This window comes from Xenopus tropicalis, chromosome 4 (genome assembly GCF_000004195.4).
Source record: "Xenopus tropicalis strain Nigerian chromosome 4, UCB_Xtro_10.0, whole genome shotgun sequence".
Classification (NCBI taxonomy): Eukaryota; Metazoa; Chordata; class Amphibia; order Anura; family Pipidae; genus Xenopus; species Xenopus tropicalis.
Window position 1 is genome coordinate 91,166,948 of NC_030680.2, and position 10,061 is coordinate 91,177,008.

The 10,061-nt window shown below is 39.4% G+C and overlaps 1 protein-coding gene across 1 annotated transcript; it reads left to right on the top strand.

Moving 5' to 3' along the window:
- Positions 1–17: 17 nt before the first annotated feature.
- On the top strand, positions 18–7,454 carry tmem53 (transmembrane protein 53). The gene is given in 3 exon segments (NM_001113850.1): positions 18–255; positions 4,026–4,129; positions 6,689–7,454. Coding segments are annotated over 3 exon segments (870 nt in total). The 5' UTR covers positions 18–188; the 3' UTR covers positions 7,388–7,454.
- The last annotated feature ends 2,607 nt before the right edge of the window (positions 7,455–10,061 follow it).

Below are 10,061 nucleotides of genomic sequence, written 5' to 3' on the forward strand. Positions count from 1 at the left end.
GCTGGTGCGTTGCCTGGTGACAGTCGCTATAGACGCTCCTCCGCCTCAAGTTAGCGTTAGCGAGGGTACGTCATTCTGTCACATGGTGTCCTGAAGGCTTACTGAGTGGCTGAAGAAGCCGCTCAATGATTTCCGGTGAAATCGGGTCTTGCTATTTTGTGAAAAGTCCAAAAAACGAGGCATTGAGGATGAAAGGCAATAAGGCAGACTCGGAATTAGACTATACAATTGAGTTTCCAGAGCCGACTTTTCAAGGTATTCGGAGTTGCAAAGTAGTGGTAGTGGCAAATGGAATATTTACTGTTGTTTGTCGCACTGATGTCGGACGTGCGGTCCTTCGGCTGCTGCTGGCCTTCGTGCGATTAGCACATACGGGGAACTGTAAACTGAGCACGCCTTTTGATTTAGGCTTAAATCAGTGTTGTCTGACTTATTACATATAGTGGGCATTTCTCGTATATTAAATTAAAAATATATCATGCAGTAAAGGCTGTGAAGCCATTGCGCATACTAAGGGCCAAAAAATCCTTTGAAGGGCAACATTTGGCTTGTGGGCCTCCATTTGGGCAGCCCTGTCTTCAAGGAGAACTACCCCCTCCCCCAGGTCAAAAAACCCCCTTAACTGGCCAGCACAACCCCCCCCCCCTCACCCAGGCCCGGATTTGTGCTGAGGCCACAAAGGCCCAGGCCTAGGGCGGCACAAAGGGGCAACATGCTGCCCTGCGCAGCGCAATTTTTAAAGTTTGTTTCCATTCGGGGCAATAGGGACCTCACCCCACTGCACTTTATGGGACTTTTAACGTTCGCGCATGTGCACTTGTGGGTGGGGGGTGCAGAATGGGCACTGGGCGCCCCCAGTAGAAATCAGGCACCGCCCTCACCTCTCCCTACTCGCATAGTGTAAAACTTGGCACTATTGAAAAACCCAACCCAAAAGGGTGCCACCTTTCGTCCATTCGGATATCCTTATGGTATCACCGCCAACATGGACCCTGCTTGAGCATGTAGTTGAAGCTGATTTCCAGCTAGCCCCAACTGCGTATGCTTAAGCAGGGTCCGTATCTGCGGTAAAACCCAAAGCATATCCGAATGAACAGAAGATGGCACCCAGGTTTTGAATAGTGCCATGCAAGAAAGGAGAGGTGAGGGGGGTCTGTGCAGGCCAGTTAAGGGGGCTTTTTGACCCAGGGGTGGGGGTGTAGTCCTCCTTTAAGTTGTAGTGTGGCAGGCAATACTCATCAACATTTGGGCACAGTTAGAAAAATTAACACTTTCCTTTTATTTGTTTTGTTCACTGTTAATTCATATACATTGTGGGTAATATTTTTCTTAGGTTTGCTATAATTAATTACACATAGATTCCAGTTATAACCCATTTAACTAATGTAACTTTGCATTCATCAGTTCTATATTTTGTTAAGATTATGCAGGTCACCAAGAAATAGCTTTTTGAATGGACATAAATCTCCTTGTGAAGCCCCAGGGGTGCATTGAACCAGAATCACACTACATTTGGTAAGGCAAATCAAAACATAAAATAATGGCGCCCACTGGCAAATTTATCAGGACCTCACAAGCAGAATATCTCTTCTCAGAGAACTATTTTCTTAAAAGTTTTTTTGATTGAGGCTTTTACCTGCAAGGGGTAAAGTGAAAAGTTTGCCCTAGGTCAAGCAATCCTGAGTAAGCAGTGATTAGGAGGCATTTAATTGTTTAAACATCTTAGACGTGGCGCAAATTTGACCCCTTTTAAGAACAATTTCCTCTATGTATCATATAGTAATTTATTATTTAACTGTAGGTGGTTCTTCCCAGATTCAGGGCAGAAGGCAGAGTGCAAGAGTGCTACCCAGATGGCGAGTAGGGAGTCTGAAGGCTGAATGTTTTTGTCTGAATTAAGCTGGCCATACACGCACCGATAATATCGTACAAAACCTCGTTTCGTACGATATTCGGTGCGTGTATGTCCGCGAGGCAACCTATATCGCAGGAGGCTGCCGATATCGGTCGACTCGCCGATCTGGTGGGTTAAAAGATTTTGATCGGGCGCCATAGAAGGCGCCTGAGCAAAATCTGCTTTCAGAGCTGAATTGGCAAAAGGAGGTAGAAATCCTATTGTTTTTACCTCCATATATGCTGTTTCTGCCCTGAATGTTAGTGGCCGATTGGAACGATCTTTCGTGCGACCATCGGTCAAAATCGGAAAATCGCCACGTGTGTGGCCACCTTAAGGCAGTTAAACCTCAGAATTGGTACCCTGTTTCATAAAAACACTTCTTGACTTCAGCTTCTCCTTAAACAATTGGACAAAAAATGCAAAGGAGCAGCTGTCAACTCCCCCAGTTTTCTTGGGAGTTTTCTCATTTTATCAGCTGCTACCCTGGCCCTGTGTTGAGATGCACAATTCTTACAGGTTTTCAGCTTCTCAGAAAGAACAATTTAGTGTGCCCATGCTCAGTAATTATTTAGGGCCTAGTACACAGTGAGCATTTAGCGGCATCCAAATGACTTTTGTATGATGCCACGGCCCCATTTTTGCTATTCGCGTGCAGCAGTTCCCTCTGGACTTTTTCTTACAAGCTGCCATCTCTGCAAAGACTTGCAATGAACATAACTGTATTGTAAAATAGAAGGTTTATTTAAGCTTCAAAAACCCATCAAAAAGTTTATCCAAATTCTTAAAATTATTAGTAAATGTAGACCGTAAACTTTTCATGGTAACCAGCACTGTTTTCATTTTTTATTTCTATTTTAAAGAAGTATTGTATTCTTAAGGGCGAATATATCAAAGTACAATTTATAGATCAATATTACAGGATTCTCAGACATTTGAACTTTGATTGAGTCGATGTATTTCAATTGATTCAAAACAGTCAATCAAAAATCAATATTATTATGCAGCCCTTCAGGATACATTATATCAGGTCAGCCAAAAGTATAGCGGTTCTAAAATGTAGAATCATATTTTAGTTGTCCCTAAAGAGTCATATACAATAAATGGTAATTGTATATTTTAAAGCTTGAATTGTGCATTTCTTGTCTAGTTACATAGTTTCATATTTACATAGGGTAAAAAGACCAGAGTCCATATATTCAACCCTTCAAACTATATATACCAATATACCAACATCAATACTAACTGTAGATATTAGTATCACAATAGCCTTGGATATTATGCTTGTTCAAGAAATCATCTAAGCCCATCTTAAAGGCATTAACAGAATCTGCCATCACTGAAGGGCATTCCCCAACCTCACTGTCCAGCTAGACAAAGACAAAGATATATTTCATGTATTCTGTTGTAGGAATGCACTCCATGGGGTTATAGAAGCTAATTTTGTTATAAAGTACAAGAATTAAATTGACTGGGGGTGGGGGGGTCAGAATATATCAACCCCCCCCAGTGAATTAGACTTGACTTGCCCTGTAACATTAAAAAAAAAGTGAGCATACAATAGATTGGATTTGGAGATTTAACCTAAGAATAACAGGGACATATTACTAAAATTGGGTTGAGGGTTCTGCAGCAGCTGTGCAAATACTGAAATGGCCTTGGATACTTTAGTGGGGGCCTCCCCCAGAGCCCGTGACCTTTAAGTGATGGGACATCAGTTTTGGGACTCTTTTTTTAGTAGAAAAACCTCTTGCGTAGAGAATGAACCCTTGGGTAGAAGAAGAGCAGGCAAAAAAAGACTTAGAAAAATGTTGAATTCTTCTGTGAAGTACTTTCTATGTATTTGATTTTTAGGTAGCCTTTCTGTTTGCACCTGGTTTAGAATCCATAGCAGTCAGATGCTACTTGCTAATTGGTTGGCTGATTGGTGATTGGTTGCTAGACCTGATGCAAAGTTTGCATCAATTATTAGAATACTCCTAAAGTAACTAATGTATCAATTTTTAGCATAAATATGACTTACCTAGGTCATGGCTAATAACAGTTTGGGTGCATACAGGTTGGCCACCATTAATTTACATATTTTTCCAAACAGGAATTGTACAGGATAACTATTTAATTGTTTTTGCAGACTGGCAATGGGACCGAGAGCAGGAACCAGTGGTTATTTTGCTTGGATGGGGAGGATGTAAGGATCAGTATCTAACTAAATATGGTGCCATCTATCATAATCAGGCAAGTAATATCCAAAATTGCTGTTTTATGTTCATTAAAAAAATATAGTCTTTTCTTTAAAAAAAAATAAAAAATTATTAAAGGGGTTGTTTGCTTTTTTGAGAAAATTATCTATGATGTTTGCATTTTTTTCTTGGTCAGGAGGGGAGACTAGGGGAGGGAGAATGTACCAGCATGTTGAAATGCTTAGTAATACTTAGTACTGACAGTTAGAGCTTCAAAATCTACCGCGCGTGCCTGCATCCTATCTACTGGTTTGTATGTCTTTCCTCTGCTTAGTTGATTAAAGGAAAACTATACACTCATACAATGTAGGTCTCAATAAAAATATATTGCATAAAACAGCTCATATGTAAAACCCTGCTTCATCTAAATAAACCATTTTCATAAAAATATTTTTTCATTAGTATGTGTGCCATTGGGTAATGGTAAATAGAAAATTGCCATTTTAAGTACCAAGGGCCGCCTCTTTTGTTTAAGTATTCATTCTGGGGGTATAGTTTTTCTTTAACTTTAAAGGAAGTAACAGGTTCTTCCCCATCAGAAGCTACCAGTTTTGCTACAGATCAAGATGTTGCAGCTGTGCTATTGCAAACTCATTTCAGCATTGATAAGTAAAAGTTCACTTAAACATTGATATTGTGCGCTGTCTTTTTCTTTAAAGGAACAGTAACACCAAAAAATGAAAGTGTATAAAAGTAACTAAAATGTAATGTGCTGCTGCCCTGCACTGGTAAAAGTTGTGTGTTTACTTCAGAAAGTGGATGTTCAAAGCATTTGTCTCTGGCTTTCATACAAACAGATACACAAAGATATAGGCAGGGTAATGTATTCTGCCACAAAGGCTGGGGGAGGGAGGGGGGGAGCATAGTAAGGGAAAAGTGAGTCTGCCAGGAGGCTCCCATGTGATCTGCACTGCATACAGGATAAACACTCTGCCCCCTTGAAAAAACTTTCTTCAGTGCCTCCCAGAGAATTGTGGCTATGATGGTATGTTTTAAACAGCATATTCAGCTAAATAGAGACATAATCAGTGTGAAACATAGGTTGGCATGCTTAAGGGAACATAATCGTTTTATGGGTAGCAGTGAGGAAATGTGAACAACCCCTTTAATAGACTGAATTGAGAATGATGTGCATAGACAAATAGTTTCCAAATCTTGGGCATACAGCATTACAGTACATTTTCGGATGTAGCAGCTATGAAATAATGCTGTTTCTCACCATATTAACTTGGTTTTTGCACAGATCACTATGCAAGCCTACCAACTGCTTATTTTATACTTAGCAACCCAAAATAATAGTATTTTAATAAGTGGTCATTTATTATCCAAACAATCTTGGATGTTTTTATGGTAGAAATGTATTTTTCATCAAATTTAAGGGGGGATTCAAATGTATCACTTTTTAGGCTTTAAAAAAAACAATACCAACATTGTTCAGAATTTCCCAAACAAAATAATAGAAACAACTTTGATTTCTCACTGGCTGAAATAATTTGTTTGTCAGCCTCATAATCTTACTTTGGTGCCAGCAACCCTTGGTGATTAAGAAACTTTCTTAAAGGAGAATGCAAGTCAAAATTTAAAAAGCATACTGCCCAATAGTCCTCCTATTGTTTAGTAAAAACGCCACACTTTTGGCTCACCTAATCAAATATTTACTCAGTCACACTTACTTCACATTTTCTAGAACAGGCAGCCATCTCTAAAAAGGTATTCTCCCTTCCTTTCCCTCCTTGCTTCATACTGCACATGTGTTTCATTCCCTCCCCCCCTTCCCTTTGCCAGATCCGCTTCTGATTGGCTGGTGGGCATGTGTAGCTCAGAACAGGAGACAGGATCAAGTTACACACATGCTCAGAGAATAGGAATGCTGCCGCTGGCACCTACAGGAAAGACAGAGATATTTCAGTGATGTCACTGTAGTCTTCACACTGCTGTAGGCTGCCAGCACCATATCTCAGAGAAGCAAGCAGGGATCTGGGAATTTAGATATGCAGTAAGTACTTAAAAAGAATGCCTTTAGACTTACTTTTAATTTATATTAACCTTTCATTGTCCTTTAAGGCCAAAAAAAGTTGACATCACTTTAAAGGAACAGTAACACCAAAAAAAGTGTTTTAAAGTAATCAAAATGTAATGTACTTTTGCCCTGCACCAGTATAACTTGTGTGTTTGCTTCAGAAAACAGTGCTTTAGTTTATATAAATAAGCTGCTGTGTAGCCATGGGGGCAGCCATTCAAATTGATATAGGGCTCAATGGCACCGGTTTCATAGCAGATAACAGATACGCTCAGTAAAACACTATTTTTTATTCTATAGAGTTTATCTGTTCTCTTTTATGTAACCTGTGCCTTTTCACCAACTAGAATGGCTGCCCCCATGGCTACACAAAGGCTTTGCTTATATAAACTGCACTATGGCCCAGGGTATCAGGTAAGTGATTACAATCACTGGGGGTGCCTAACATCTTTCCCCTTTTTATCAAAGCATGAAATAATTATAAAAGTCAAACAACGTTATTAAATTCTGTAAAACCACTTTGTTTTTTTACAGGGATGCACTGTTATAAAATATACCGCAGCCTGGAATGCAGTATTCGTCACAGAGTCTTTGGGCCTTAGCTCACTACGTGAAGAGGCAAAAAAGCTTCTAGAGTTGCTCTTTGAATATGAAATTGAAAAAAGTCCTATTTTATTCCATGTTTTTAGTAATGGTGGGTTCATGTTATACCGCTATATTGTGGAGCTGCTGCAATCTCACTGTCGCCTCAACAAACTGCATGTAGTGGGAACCATCTTTGATAGTGCTCCAGGAAACCGCAACATCATTGGCTCAGTACGAGCTTTGGATACTATCCTTAGAACTTCCACTAATAAAGCTGTCCGCTTCTTAGCTCTAGCAGCTTTTGCACTCATGGTAATCATACTAAGAATCCTGCTATACCCAGTGACAAGGTATGTGCATGAGAATCACTATGACGCTATGAAGAAGGATCCCTCACGCTGGCCTCAGCTTTATTTGTATTCCCGGGCTGACCCTATTATCTCATATCTTGATGTGGAGTCTATAATTGCTGCTCGAAGAAGACGTTGCCTTCCCACTGAGGCTTTGGACTTTGGGAAGTCAGAACATGTCAGCCATTTTCGTAGGTTTCCACAGAGGTACTCTGAAACTTGCACTTCCTTCTTAAGGGACTGTGTCAGAAAAGCAGCCATATCCATGCTGAGCAGTGAACACCCTATTTCTTATTAACTGTCAGTGCAAATCGACTATGTCATCTGTGTGGACTGGACAAATAAATAGTTGCTTTTTTCTTTAACCTCCTTTCCTCCATGTGTTATTTTTACTTTTGGTCTTTTGTGCATTCATTAAGCATAATCATTGTGGAAGGTAGGTTACAAAACACATGAAACTTTCTCAAGCAATAGCATAAAAAATTATGTTAAACTGCAGCTCCCGTTACCATGAAATGTTCTGTATTTTTTCAGAATCTATAGAATTGCAGAGAACTGCAGGTTAAGCCTTGCAAAGAAGAAAAAATAAATTTGCTTCAATTAAAGGGCAAGAAACTGAAAAAGTGAAAAAAGCTAGTTTATATGTTTGTACCACTTTAAGAATAAGTTCCTTTGTAGGTGCAGGTGCGCGCTTTACTACTAAGTTCTGATAAAGGATGGATAAATGGCATTCAGGTCTCTCTTTACCCCAACAGTTTGAAAACCTTTTTTTTTTTTTTTTTTAAAATAAGTGTTAATAAGAAAAACTAAATATGGAAAGAAACGTATCACTTATGAAGTAGAAATGCTGTCTAAGTAATGTTAAGACTAAAGGTGGCACACACTGATAAAGGCACTTTGTTACATCCGATAATTGGTGCTTGTATTGTGAGAGATGAGGCAACTGATATCAGTAAAAGCCTTGGAAATAGGTTGACTGAAAATTTTGATTGGGAACGTTTGAAGGTGCCCCGAACATTGTAATGTTAATGCTGAATTGTCAGATAGGGATTTGTGCCTTTGTTTTTACCTGCACATCTGACAAGCTATTAAGGTGAGTGGACGAATTATCTTTCCTAGTTGTGGGAAAGATTGTACAGGTATGGGATCCCTTATCTGTAAACCCGTTATTCAGAAAGCTCCGAATTACGGAAAGCCCGTCTCCCATAGACTCCATTTTAATCAAATAATTCAGAATTTTAAAACTGATTTCCTTTTTCCTCTGTAGTAATAAAACAGTACCTTGTAATTGATCCCAACTAAGATATAAGTAATCCTTATTGGGTGCAAAACAATCCTATTGGGTTTAATTAATGTTTTATTGATCTTTTAGTAGACTTAAGGTATGGATATCCAAATTACGGAAAGACCCCTTATCTGGAATACCCTTGGTCCAGAGCATTCTGGATAACGGGTCCTATACCTGTAATTGTAGAAGGTATGCCACCTTAAACTACACAGAAGAGTTACATCAGATTTTGTCAGACCTTATCTGATCTATAAAATCTTATCATGCAACACAAAAAGGTTTTTGTGGGATGTTAAGAAATCTGACAATGTGTTTTGATGACACCATCATTTTATCTTGTCAGATGCAGATGCACCATTCCCTTCATAAAGGTGTGTTGTGTAAGATGCCCAATCTCTCATGTAGTTTACACATCAGTGTGCCATTATATTTTGACCCACACAATTACATCTGATTTGTTGGATGTGTTCTGTCAATCCAACGCCATCCTACAAAATCAGTCATGTTTAGGTCAACTAAATTCTCAAATTAATATAACATTGCATAGAGCATCCTTTTAAGTAATGTTGCAATTTTTTTTTTTTTTTTTTTTTTTTTTTTAGTTTTGAAGATATTATCTAATGTCAGGGGATGCATAATTTCTTGTAATTTGTGTTACCTGACATATTGAAACTTATCAGTACTGCTTATAACCAAAGGTATTTTAAACACAATTTATAAGAATATACTTTACAGGATATATGTGTCTCTATTTTTTAAGCATTTTAAAATGTTAAAAGGGGGCAGACTGCTTAGAAGCTTTCTGTGGCTTAATTAGGTATGTTACAACTCATCAGATAAACTTGCATTATGTGCAGCTCCATTGTTTTGCTTTGTGGATAATCGATGGTAACTCTAGCACAGGGGTCCGCAAACTGTCCACGGGCCAGATACGGCCACCCAAGGTCATTTACCTGGCCCCTGGCCCCTGCCCCTTTCTGTGTTCTCACCCCTGGCTACTAGCTGTCTGCCTCAGTGTTGTCCCAACATCATTAGCATCGGCCGGTGTGACGCGGTGACGTGACACAAAGGGGCCGAGGACCAAGCTGAGGCAGACAGGTAGTAGCCAGGGGTGAGGATGCAGGGAGGAACGTAGTTTGAGGACTTACTATAGTCCGGCCCCCCAACAGTCTGAGGGACCGTAAACTGGCCCCCCTGTTTAAAAAGTTTGAGGACCCCTGCTCTAGTGGAATGCCAGGACTGGCTGAAATACTTGAAAGATACATCTGGGAAAAACCTGACAGTACCAGTATTGGTGTTTTTTTTAGGCCAAACACTCTCACTAAAGCATTTTAGAGTTAATACTGGTGTTAGGTATTTCCCAATTAAAGAGATACTGACGCCTGAAGTTAGGTGAGTACTAAGATAGTGTTTGGTATCTGGTCTATTGGACTGAATAGCTGTTTTTAACCCTTTTACTGCCAGCCATTTTGGTCAAAGCGGAACTTGTATTGCCAGACAGTTTTTGAACATTTTGCACTGTTTCACTTTAGGGGCCTTTCCTCGGGGGGACTTTTAGTTTACCAAGGAAAACAATATATTGTTTTTTTCAGAACAACCTAAGCTTTCAAAATATGGTAGAATTTTTGTGTAATTCCAATTCTGTAACAAGATATAGGCTTCTAAATGTCTAAAAATGCAAAAA